The 13,939-nt window shown below is 30.6% G+C and overlaps 1 protein-coding gene across 1 annotated transcript; it reads right to left on the bottom strand.

The window, feature by feature from the left end:
- Window positions 1-1,493: 1,493 nt before the first annotated feature.
- LOC108560055 lies at window positions 1,494-12,290 on the bottom strand. The gene is made up of 4 exons (XM_017917483.1): window positions 12,214-12,290; window positions 3,788-4,092; window positions 2,317-3,726; window positions 1,494-1,635 (listed from the first exon to the last, which is right to left on the bottom strand). The coding sequence occupies exons 1-4, from the start codon at window positions 12,226-12,228 to the stop codon at window positions 1,494-1,496; spliced, it is 1,872 nt and encodes a 623-aa protein (XP_017772972.1). The 5' UTR covers window positions 12,229-12,290.
- Window positions 12,291-13,939: the final 1,649 nt, after the last annotated feature.

The raw sequence follows: 13,939 nt of genomic DNA, 5'->3' as shown, positions 1-13,939 counted from the left end.
CTTTATTTAACAATTTTTATTCGACCCATATCAATCTTAATAATAATAATTTATTGGCCAAACATCAATACATAAGAAAAAAAAAAAGTACGTTCTATACATATAAATAAATAAATATAAAAATATATATATATTAATAGGCTGGCCAAAGGGTAACAATCTTATTTTATTGCATTTATCACTCTCACGTTTTCTTATTACAATATAATAGATTTTTTGGTTAAGTTTCAATTTCAAAATCAAGTTGTTTTTAACTTTTTTAAGTGAGAGTATTTTTCATACACACATAGATTTATTTATAGTTTATTTAAAATTGCGAGTAAAGTACATTCATTAAAACATATTTCTGCTTGCACTTAAACTGTCGTCTGAAACCCATTAATCATTGTTACAGAACACATTATTTTATTTTAGAACTTTATCGTAAACTTTCATTATTTCTTGTTTCATCCAGAATTACATCCAACACATCATTAATTTAATTTAATAGACTCGTTAATGCCGAGATAAAAGAACTAAAGACATTAGCTTTTTTTAATTTATTAACATACTATTAGAGATACAGATGATATCTTCAGTATTTATTATATAAACCAAGTCATTTATCAAACAATAATGTATACAATTTTATAAATATAAACTTTTTAATTTCTGAAAACAATTGCAAATTATGTTAAGCAATTGCTAAATCGAGATTTTCATATCCTTTCAATGTAAACTGAAATGCTTATTACATAAACATGAGTTTGTTTGTTTGTTTGAATGTCAATGCATTATTACTACAATAACTTCATATACTTTTAGCGTTATGGAAATTAATGTAATAATATGGGTGTATACAAATTTATGAACAATGTAAGCGATACATCTTACATGAGTGGGTCAAAACTGCACCAAGCAACAAATGGTATTGGGTGTAGCAAACTTTAAGTTATTCATACGCCTCTAAACATTCCTCGTTGTCGCCAAACCTATATGTTTTGTAAAAATGTTCACTTCCTACTAATAAATGTAACATAATTAAGACTATATATTAATTAGATCTGCACAAATGCATGAACATACATTACAAATACTTGTAGATCTTTTATCATTTATATAACAAATGTCAAACTTAATAATATTTTCTTACCTACTATATTTATTATATTAAAGATCGGATAGACATTGTTTTTATTTATAAATGTTGTTATTATTATGTTGTAGGTAAATTAAGTAAAGACGTAATGTTAAAATTAAATGAATTTTATTTAAATAATAGTTTACAAAATAAATATGTATTGATAAATTCTTATAATAAGTCAATTAAGGAAGTAAATTACAAAATCCTATTTAATTTAAATAAGTCTTCTATGTACAAAATAATAGCAACAAAGAGTAATAATAATATAAAAATTTTCAACACGTGCAAAATGCAAAATATATACATTTTTCTTTTGCTAAAAAAATAGTAATAAAAATAAATAGCAGTTATACTTAAAATTTGGACTTAATTAGTAACTTTTTGGTTTAAAGGTTTGTTGCGTTTTGAATCGTTTGCAGCTGACTTGGGAGCAGTCGCCCTTACGGATGGCATCCAATAGGTGTTCCATTGGTTTGAAGGACTTGTCCATGTCTGTGTCCGGATTTCTCAGGCTAGAAAAGTAGCAAAGAAAGAAGTTAATTACATAAAGTTTTCGAGCAGACAGCGTGTCTATGGGAATCTTTGAGTAACAACGAGTATTTTGCACCGGTTCCGGTGGTCCGCGCCGGTGGCCGGTCAGGAGAAAGTCATTGGAATTTTTGGGCCCCGGGTGAAACAGCCACGGAATGTGGCTGCATCTGTTCGAGGTGGAGGAAGTAAATGCAATCTTTCTCCTCGGGCCAGACACACTCACTACTACTACTACCTAGCACGTGTACTTCAAAAGTGCGAAATTCATATTTTAACTTTCTCTTCGACATTCTATTTGCCGCTTCAATTTAGAAGCGATACCTCCGCCGTTCGTAGACTTTTACGAGCTACAGCGTAATTAAATTTGAGTTGTTTCGATTTTTAATTGCACGGAAAAGGTAATTGAGACAAAACGAAATGTGGACGTAGCTATTTTTCTCTTCTTAATTTTTCATTTGAAGCGATTTGCAAAGGAAAGTAAACGCGGAGCAATGCTTCATTTTTTTTATTATTTATCTCTGTCGGTCTCTTAATCTTATTTAGGCCGGTGAAAGCATTCTTGCTCATCTTTTCTTTCATGGTATTAAATATGTAAAGTGGAAATTCCAGGAATGTCCGTAAGTAAATATATAAATAAATAAAGAAAAGAAGCTGTTACTCACTGTGACCAATCCTCGAGCCAGACCCGCAGTCTCATCACCATGTATTCTCTGACGGATTCATTTGGTTCATTCACGATGTCTTGGCAAACTTGCCTCTGGGTGCAGAATGACTCATCGGAAACGCTGTTCAAGTCCCGAGCAAATCTCCTCCTCTCCTTTTTGTTGTTGTTGTTGTTTTCATCGTTGATCGACTCCAACAAGACGAGGATTTTGTTGTTGTATTGAGGTTCCTCGTTGAAGGCGCGCATTTCGCTGGGCTCCAAGAACCGTCCAACAGCTGCCGCTCCTAAGCCCAAGGCAGCACCGCCTGCTACCAATCCTAAAGCCGGAAGAATTGCGTTCGAACCGATCGGCGCTAGAATTCCGACCTTCTTCTGTGCAGGTTGCTGATGGCTAAATCCCAAATTATAAGAAATCTTATGTGTAGCTTCTACGATTGGCTCAAAAACGGGTCTTGTCAACTGCTGCATTCTCTCCAAACCGTTCTGCACATTATCTTTGATGCTCTCGGTTATTTTGAACCAGAACGGTTGTTCCGGCTGCTTAGGCTTGATATAATAAGAATTATAAGGGTAATTCAGAACATCTTTCTTATAGTATTCTACGCTGTTCGGAGTGTACTGGCTCTGCCTTGCTCCATTTCTTTGATTTTGCTTATCGTAGCTGTATTCATCTTCTTGTTGGATCTTCGCCGGTTGCACACCGAGCTCGGGATGAGCGTACTGAAGAACCGGCGTCCTGACACCCTCATTAAAGTTCACAGGACTCAATTTAGTTGTCGGTGTGTACAACTGAGAATTGGGATAATAGTTGTGACCTTGGTACTGTAACATTCTCCTCTGCAATTGGGGCGTTTCGACGGCACGATATTTCCTGTTCGAAAAGTAATCGCGCTTCGCCTCTTTATTGTTAATCTCCTTGATGTAGTCAATTAATTTCGCGTTGGTCGACCTTAAATTGTCTTCCCTGGTGAACGGTCCTCCGTATTTGGCGCCGTTGAAGTTGATGTAATTGACGGGCTTAGTTGGTTCATCCAAGTTATCTTTGACACTGAACGGTCCGACCGGTTCATTAGTAGTCTGCGGCTTGAAATTATCCTCTTTGGTGAACGGTCCAACGCCTTCATCATCTTCGGCGTGTTTCTCTTTAGTTGCGTAAATCAATTCTCCTAAAGGTACAGCCGCTGGTGGTTTGTATCCCTCTTCGTATGGATACAACTTTCCGTTGATAACCCTAGCATTCCTCCAGGTTTCATGCTTGTCGTTTTCATCATCCGGGACTCGGACACCGTGAATCACCGGGATACCATCTTTACCAATCTCCACGGATCTTCCTTTCTTCACATCCCTTGCGTTCTTCACGTAAACGTCTCCGCTCTGGATAGTCACAGGTCGTGGAACATACGGGATTCTGAAACACATACCCAATATCACATCATCACAGAATCAAAACAAACCAAAAGAATACTTACATATCACTATCTATAATGTTTGATGCTTTCTTCACTCTAGTTTCTGCCGGTTTGGTGGTACTCTCCGAGCTCCAAACCATCGAATTAATCGGAATCCAATTATTGTACGAACGACTCGTTGGTTTGTTGTCGCGCTTCTTCACAATCAGATGTGCAATGCCTCCATCTCTCGTGACTACTTGAAGAGTCTGCATAGAATCTGGATCGAGACTTCTCGAAACTTTAAGCTCCGTCCTTGCTATTGTTACAGGAAGTTTAGTTTCACCTTGACACAATGAAACTAAAATTGTCAGCAAATGAAGCACCTGAAACAAAAAATAAATAAATAATGTTAATTCAATGATTAAATAATAACAACAATAATTTGAATGTTTCTTACTTCGTATTTTTTATGCAAAAAAAAAATTACATTGGAAAATAAATTCATAATTGCCTCAATTATATATTTTTATTTTAGAAATTTCTTTTTCAAATTAATTTCGTTAAATGAAGAAGAAAAAAATGCTATATTCAATTTATTACATTAAAGCAAATCATGTAGTGTGAATACATTAAATACTACGTGAATTCACGACATTCCTTCAATTAATAAAATTAGAAAGCAAATTTAAACTCTTGTTTTTTTTTGTATATTTCTTCCTTTACTTCTTGATTCTCAAGAATATATAAAATTGCCATTAGATTATTATATTTGAACCATTGAAAGCATGCCGCTCCATAAAGGATCTGGGCTGTGTTAACCTGAAAACTACTTCATGCGCATTGGCCATGACAAAATGCACTAATGACGGATGAATTTCATGTATTTCGTTATTAATTAACGTAACCCAACTCAAACACATTATCCAGGACTCTTCAACTATCATAAGTGGTTTGTTGAAAAAAAAACATAATTAACTACCTCTTGTTATTCATAACGATTAATTTGTTATGTAAAGAAATTAAATATCGTTTACTAATTCGTATTTCACATTTTCGTAGCTCATCTTTGAGGAATGAAAATGACAACTGCATTTATTTTTAAAGTTATAAAACTCTCAAAAAAATGTATTCGATACTAATATTAGAGATATAACTATACTGTACTTATTACCTTACTGTTATAGTATAGAAAATTAATCACAAGTGTAATACAGTGGAACCTCGCTTAACGAGTTTAATCTGTTCCAAAATTTTCGGATTTTTACTCTATTATACGAATATTTATTGAAACATATTCAAAAATACACATAGTTTTGTGTACACAAGTTTTAATAATGATCTAACAGGCGAGATTGCGGGACTTTTCTTCTCATCATCGCTCGTTATGCGAAACGTCGCTCGTTAAGCGAGTAATTTTTCTTACAATTCATTGCTCGTTATGCGAGGTGCTCATTAAACGAGGTTCTGTAAACTGTACACGGTTTCATTACAGATAAAGAAGTGAAATTTTGAACTAAATAATAGAAAAGTATATTGTTCTATAATAAAATAAAGAACAGATTGTAAATAAACATAAAATAAGAAATATAATAAATGTGTGAAATTAACAAAGCGTCATGTGGTAAAGAAATTTAAGAAATGTCTTATGGAAATTAAGTTATAAAAATGTCTTTCAACCGAAATAAATTAACTACCTATCATTTCATATACCACTGGAAATTTAAATATTATCCGCTAATTGCTGTTTAGTATACAGGGTACTTGACCTTTGACGTCAACCATTGTTTATTTATAAGAGAAATTCCGGAGGAAGAAAGAGAAATAATAGAAATGGATGCATAAAATTATACGAAACGATCACATTTTTTCATCGTTTTATTCTAGTGCTAACAACAATTTAATTTTTATTTCCAAATTTTAATATCAAGACTATCAGTGTATTGAATAAGAGGTTATCGGAATCAGAATCAGAAGTAATGAAATGCCGCGTCCTTGAGCGATTGATACGCATTCAATATCTCTCTTTCTTCCTTTTTCGGACTCGTATTTGCATATGTCAGGATGGAATTTCTGTTTGAAGAAAGTCGCCGTCTCGCGAAAAGTCAATAACTTTTAAGCATGTGCTCATGCTTTCACTTTAGTTTCGTAGTCCGTAATAGAGGCAGGCACGGATGGACATGTGCCACAGAGAGCAAGCACACTTTTCAAATATCCGATTGCATCGCGCCGGACGTTCTACGAAATTCCATTAATTAGAAAATTACGAAAATTATTACCTTTTCCGTACCAATCCGATCATCAGATTGATCATTAATTAAACTTTTCAACCAATACAATTCTCGCATTCCGTATAACTTTTCGAACTGCATCCATTTAATATCTGATATTTGATTTCGTATCGGATCGATTGAACACGTTTCTTCCTAATTACTTGCGCATGCCAACAAATTGATGATCCATTCGACCGCAGGCTTTTCTAATGGCTTCTAAGCGGAAACGTAGCTCTAAAGTCTTAATTTTGTTATAATTGATCTAATTAAATTATATTTTAAGTATGTTTACTCAATTTTCTTCAAGTGAAACTATTACCTTTTACTCTGCAGGAAACTATAAGAAATAATAAGTCATTATTTTCAAACAACGATGTATAAATTTTGTATCAATTATTTATTCTTGAAATTAATTACAAGTTGATTTCCATAAGTCTATGAATAGATTCAAATACATTTTGGACTGTCTTAATTTTAATACATCCACTTATACTACATTCAAAGATATTTCACTTATCCTTCATAAAAACCGATTTGATTTATTTTCGATTATTAACTTACCTTTTAGCTTTACGTATTGTTATCTTGAATATATTAATGAATATAGGAATAATGATGCGGGTAACTGCTAATATCCCCGCACTGTTTAAAACCGTACTAATTGATAAACAAACAGCAAAACATAGACATGACTGAAATTTCGGTTCCTATATTTATTTATAATTTATTTTTATTTTGCTTAATTAAAATTTGGTTTGCTTTAAAATTATCAAATTCTAGTATATAGTAAATTAACACTGATCGAAACCGCACTATACGAAGTATTACTTTATTAATAAATTCATTATATTTTATTTTGTATAAAACACATACATTATATAAATTGAAGTTTATTTACAATTTGCAATTTTTATAATAGTATACTACATATTTGTTTTCTAGTACATATGATTACACTAGTTTTTTTCTATGTTATCTAAGTTTCTTCTAACGCGATGTGTATAACACGACTATTTTGAAACAAATTTAATCATTTTTTTAATTGCAAATAATAAATCATATATAAATATTTATAGAATCTATAAAATAAATTAATTTCATTTTTAAATTTGAAACACGTGTATTATATTTCATTTATCGATATTTCAATAGTAGTATGTTTCTCATTGATTACTTTCTTTGGTCATATGAAAGTTGTTCTTGATATTGACTTATTGATCTCAATGTGGAATGTATTTATGCACTGCTTTTTATTATCTTCATATAGATTTACAAGAATAATTAGTAATACGATATGTGTGAAAAGCTATAAATATCATAATAATCCTATTTATTTCTAGTCTTAGCATAAGAAATTTATTAAAATTCAAATTGTTAGGATTTTTAGGATACACCTGATATCTTGAAGATATTTTTTTTATGAGGCATCGACAGCTTAAATCGACAGAAGATATTGGGCTGTAATAACTAATAACTATTACTGAAATTGAACCAAAATGAATAATCATGATAATAACAAAATAAAATTTTAATTGTTAAGACTTGAACTATTGTATAAACAGGTTTAATGATAGAAATTAAGAAAAACGTATTATATTACAAGTATAACATAGTTCATTTCTTCTTTAATTAACTAGATAATAAATGAGTAGGATTCAATTCCAAAATTCTACTAAAACAAATATGACTACTGCTTTTCTATTCGTTTAATATTATTGAGACATTCATTAAATATATTTATGGTGAGCGAAATAATGCATGTTCGTTTCTATTGATTCGAATTGGTCGTAAATATTGGAATGAAGACGCCCGAAGCCGGCGAAATTGATTTTGTTTTTATGGCACGTCATTAATGTTAATTTAAATTACGCGCCATGTGAAAATGATCGAGGAATGCGGGATCTCGAGTCCACATTTGGAAGAATGTTTCATTCACTTTCTAACGCATCCATCACACGTAGTAACAGCAATGTTGCAACCAAAGCCAAAGTGACTCACGTACAAAATAACATGCAGAGAGACCTGTCCTAACCCAAAAGGACTGGTGCATGTGTTTCCTTTCGAGAAAGTAAAATTGCATTTTATAAGATTTCACATTCCTTTTTACAGTTGATAATAATAAGCAAGTTGCAATAATTGGGATATTGATTTCTGTTACTGTTTAGTTATTGCTCCTTATATAACACTGACTGATTAATTATGCATTTGCTTAAAAACCGAAATGATCTATGAATACAAGCTTTCTTTAAACATGAAAATGCAAATAGAAGTTCGGGAAACTATACTTAAATTCTGGAGGCGTATAAAAGAAAGGATCTAAAAGTGCATTATTTATGACAACTGTAGCACACTTTCCACCAATAAATTAAGAAAATACATCAACAAATTTGGTTATGAACAGAAATTATCCAGTTGATAACCAAATTTGTTGATTTGTTTTTTAACTTAATAAATAATGGCAATAAATTCAAATGAAATAAATCACAAAATGATATTTTAATTGTTTTAAATGGTAATTGCAAATGAAAGTAAATCCTTTATGCATAGAAACTAAGTCCTGTGAAAACGTGCGAATGGAAATCAATTAGATTGTTGAAAACAAGATGAATACGTTAACAAAAAAAATAAACTGTACAAGGTAGAATTGCCGCTAATAAATTCGAAGCGAGTGAAAGTTTCGTGGCAACAAAGAAAGTATTTACCTATGATTATTATTTCAACTGAAACGGTGTTGTCGACCTCGAGTTCTCTCGGTCACTTTTAGTTTTCAATTATGTTGACCAAAAAAAAAAATTTTTTTATTTTTCTCATACAATTTCAAGCAGCGTTTGTTACAGTTCGGTACGAAACAAAAGTACACTAAGTACAGGCAATCTTACACGGTTTTTAATTTCCGGTTCACAAATGGTTTTATTTTTTCGTTAACAAATGGCTGTTCATTAAAACGTCCTCGAAAGAAAAGAAAAGCTATAAAACGAGCACGAACATAATGATGTAGGTATTACACTCTTTTTTTTTGCCATAAAATTAAGTTGTTCTGCGTTTAATAGAGATTTCCATTTTACTTTGTTGTTCTCGAGTTGTTTTATAGGAAAAGGAGTGAAAACATTTTGTTTTATGCTAAATACGACATGTCTCCCATAAGTAAATGAGAAAACCCATTGGATTTCACTCATATGGAGACAAATCAAGAAAGTGTAATCATTATGACCATATGCAAGCAGATGCAGAGAGAAAAAAATAGAAACTAGTTCAGTTTTACGCGTCAAGGTCGGACGTCTTTGTTTTGTGAAATTGTATGTTTCAATTTGGTTTACAATTAAGTTTAGTTGTTTTATTATTTCAAATACAATTCACTTTTTTTAGAAAAAAATAATTATAGGATATTTGTAATCATAACCAATCAAAAAATCCATAGTAAAAATCGAAATTATTGAAATTTGGTATAAAAATATTACAATTTAAAATATTTGCAATTTAACAACTTTATGAATATATTAATACTATATAACATATAATTGCTGGTAAGAATACAATGACATTAATATAGACTACTAAATGAAGAATGTTAAGAAAAAGAATAAACAAATGGAGTCAACAGTTTAATACAGTGGAACCTCGCATAACGAGCATTTGGCTTAAGGAGCGAAATAAATTGTAAGAAAAATGACTCGCTTAACAAACGACGTTTCGCATAACGAGTGACGATGAGGAGAGAAGTCCCGGATTGTGCGCCTTCTACATCATTTTTAAAACTTGAGTACACATATCATGTGTATTTTTGAAGCGAGGTACCACTGTATGTTTGAATCAACGAATTAATTAAATTTTAAAAATAATAGACTTGTACATAAATTTTCAATCGTCAAAACAATAATAATCTTTGCTAACTAAATTGACTAATATCCTGTTAGAGATAAATTGTTTAAAAAAAAAGCTATAAAGCAAATATTTTAAATTACTTTGTAATCTGAATATAATACACTGACCTATTGTAGTTTCTATCGCAGTGTTCGAAATGCGTAAAGAAAGTCGGTGGGCAGCAAACCATGTAATAGTTTTGTGAATGAATAGTGAGCGGCATTCACTGTTTAATCATAATTGTCCATAAACCATTCAAAATTCATTATGAATATATATATATATAAAAAAAACGCATGTGCCAAATGCTCGTTAGTTCAAATTTCTAACGGTGCTTAATGAAATGAAAAGTTTAATTGGAAATGAAATTCAAGTGCAGCAGCTTGATATAATTAATGTTTTAATTAATTGCCTTTTGGAAAGAGTACATTTCTTGCATTCCATTTGATTTGCACGTGTTAAAGTATTTGTTAAGGTGATTCGATTTCATCTTTTGTCTAGAAATTAATCATTTAATTCAATTATTTTAAGTGCTAATATTTCAAATTATATAAATAGACTTAAATATAATTTTATTTATTAGTTTTTCTTTAAAATTTTAGTTAATTGTTAGATGTAAAAATAATATGTATTGATATTATATTAATAATTAAATATTTCAAAAATAATACACAAATTTTGAGCTCTTTGAAACATAAATAAATTGTAATTCATAACAATTGTAAAGATTTTGTTTTTTACATATTTTATTTATATAATTCAACTAGGATTACTTATTTACATTATGTAATAAATACGTAAATTAAGAAACAATTGTCGAACAAAATATAGAGGAAAAACATGTATAAAATTTAAAAAAAAGATTAAATAGAATTATTGAGGTTACGTCATTAAATAAACAACAAAATATAATTATTTTCGCAAAGCATTAAACGAGTTAAGATAATTTAAAATGAGAATGAAGGAAACGGAGGTAATTTTGTTAAACATTCAACCTCTTTCATTATCATGGGAAAGTTGGAATTCGTTAGAAGAAACTGCATTTAGTTACATTTCATAGTAGTACCAATAATCTACGACTTTAATCTTTGGTCTCTATGTTCCTTACACTGGAAAGCTTTCCACGAGTACGTAATCACGGAATTACATTATCCAATGCATACGCTTTCAAAAGCATTTCAATTTAAAAAAAAGGTTTTACATACATCACGAAATCCAAATAACGGTCTTTATCTTCTTCTACTCATTACACCGACTCGTCTAAATGCCGTATATAAAGGTAAACCGACGATTCCAATTAAAAACTTGAAATATTACGTAATTGCGAGATTATTGATACTGTCTTACAGTTCAATTCTTTATTAAATACGGATTGAAAGATAATTTTGTTCATTTAGCTTTCATTATTTATCATTAGATGTATTAATTTTTATGAGAAATATAAAGAGTTAAACAAAATATAGAATTAAATATTACGTTTTCTATTATTTATCAAGAGCAAAAAATGCACGTAACATATAAGATAGAATTACAATAAATGATTAACTAATGTACATAATTTGTAAATGTTTAAAGAGATTGAAATTCAAATTATTGTTTTAATTAAGTTTGTCAGATTAGTATGTAAATTATCACAGAATATTTATTAGTGCAGCAATAAGTTCAATCAGTCACGAATCAATATAGTTCGATTTAAATATTTCAAAACAAACTAAATTTTAATTGAGCCAAATGGAAATACAGTACACAAAATTATTATTGTGTTACTTATTTTTATGTTACACGAAACCAATTATCCGTAATATGTATTGCATATTGTGTCTACTAAGAATACATATAAATAACATAAAAGTACATAATCAGTAAACATAATTTGATTAAACTTTGAAAAAAATTGAGTTGAAAGTATTTTTTTTTCTAAATATTGTAAGTTTGATTTATTAAATTGAAAATTGAGTTATACTTAATTGAAACTGTATAACTATTATTTTTTTATGAAGAATTTAATTTATTTTAAACTCATTAAGTTTATAACTTAAGTTTGGAAGTCATAAAATATATATAAGAGTATTTTCTTAATTGCAATGTATTGCAACTTAACACTTGAATCTTTCTTTATAATTTTTATCATTATGAAGGACATAAATCTATATAACTTTAATTCATTATTAGCTACTGAACATAATTTGTTATTTTTGGCAGAAAATCTTTGCCCTTTGGCGTAAATAATGGCCAAATTTGTAAATAACTATAATTGTAAAATGTTTGTGTTAATGAGTTAATTAATTTTGTAATTTTAGTAGAGAAATTGATAAAAAATATAATATGTTCAGAGATAATAGTGAAGTAATAAAATATTTGAATAAAAAATACCTTGAAGAGCTCCATTATTGTTGTATGGGCACTTGTCGAAACTAAATCCAAACACAATCGAAGAAGAATCAAATGTTCGTAATAAATGTACGCTGTTATCAAAGGTGTATTTTATTCACGGCGATAAATCGTTGATACCACCACATCGATCCACATCGGCCTCTAGACTGAGAGATTATTGGCCATCGGAGTCTTGGACGTACCGGAATAGAGAGAACACTTTCCACTTTCTGGGGATGTGACCCAGATATACACTTGCCTCGCCACTACTAACATACACATAGAGTGGAAAAAGAAAGAGGGAGCAAAAAAAAAAGGAGAAAGAACGAGAAAGAAATTCAAAAGGCACTGCTTGCCGTCGATGGTCATCAACTTCTCGTACTCCGTTTTATTTTTTCTTCTTCCTCCTCCCCGTCTGCCGTGCACAATTCGAGGATGGCTTAACGAGAAGACATTACACACACGTGACCACCTCAAATCAAAGAATCAATGGGCTAGGATTAGGAAAGGAAACGCATTCCGAAACGGAAACGGAATGTGTCTAGCTGCGAGCCAAAAAATAAAAAGGAAAAATTTACGTAACACATTTTTTTTTGTCCATCCGAATTCCTATTACAGTGATTGTAAACGCGAATAACTCTCGATGGGATGGTCCAGCATTAAAATTCCGAGAGAGACATATTCGAGACACAGAAAACGCGGATCGTTCGAACATTTCTCGAGATGACTTAATCTCCTTCACAAAAGAAAGCTAACTTTATCACCTGCTCTAATCAATTAGGAATTGTGCACGTTAATTGCGCCTTTTTAAAAGGCCATTCACATGTTACTTATAGTTAATTATGCGCGATAAAAAGTAACGAAAACACGGTTTCGAGTGTAGCGATTAATTTAATTTTTTTTTTCTGCGCTGCTTGAACATTTTAACAATGCAATAATTGCTGAAAGCTTCAAAATAGGAACAAAATTAAAAGTAGAAATAATCATAATAATAAAGAAAAGTTTCTAATTTTCTGCCCGGACGACGTTTGTGATATATACACACATACACACTGACAACAGAATTCTTCTTGTTATTATTGTTGTGTTTTTTTTTTATTGTGTGCTGTAAATCTGTTTAAATGTTTCTCGGTTTAGCGGTGTGCTTATTGTATTATTGCAATTATTATTGGAGAAACCAAGCGATTTCTCTAATTGTCTACCCAGCCACATGCTTAGTAACCCAACAATGAAGTTTTTCTTCGGCGGAAGAAATCTCTGCTGTGCCGCGCCGGGTTTTGCGTATCCCTAATAAAGATTCGAGTAAATTATTTTATAATCTGGCCATTTAAATTGCCATTGCTTGGATCATTAACAGCCAAGAAAGCGTGGAAACACCGACGCTCGATCAAGCTACGAACCATATAGAATTATAATTTTTTAATAATAGAAAAAAAATACACAGCTTTTTTTTCTATACTCCTTCAATTTAGACAATTTAAATTTAATTAGTTTTTATTGACATTTTTTTCTAATTGGATTGAAATTATATTATCTCCAACAAATATTAAGCACATATGATTACTTTGACTATTTAAAAAAAATATTCACTATTATTACTTTTAACTACATATTTTATATTATAATTGATTTTATACTTTTACAAAACAATTTCATGTAACGAAAAATCGATCTAAGAAAGTTGCTAAAAAAATATATATATTAACTATTAGATGAAACATGTAAT

Source organism: Nicrophorus vespilloides, unplaced genomic scaffold (assembly GCF_001412225.1).
Source record: "Nicrophorus vespilloides isolate i.1.1-1 unplaced genomic scaffold, Nicve_v1.0, whole genome shotgun sequence".
NCBI lineage: Eukaryota > Metazoa > Arthropoda > Insecta > Coleoptera > Silphidae > Nicrophorus > Nicrophorus vespilloides.
This window is presented reverse-complemented; position numbering and strand designations above follow the sequence as displayed.

Coding starts and splice junctions, on each gene's coding strand:
- LOC108560055 (XM_017917483.1), bottom strand. Junction 3,727..3,787: donor AACATTATAGATAGTGATAT/GTAAGTATTCTT, acceptor TATGTGTTTCAG/AATCCCGTATGTTCCACGAC. Junction 1,636..2,316: donor TGGCTCGAGGATTGGTCACA/GTGAGTAACAGC, acceptor CTACTTTTCTAG/CCTGAGAAATCCGGACACAG.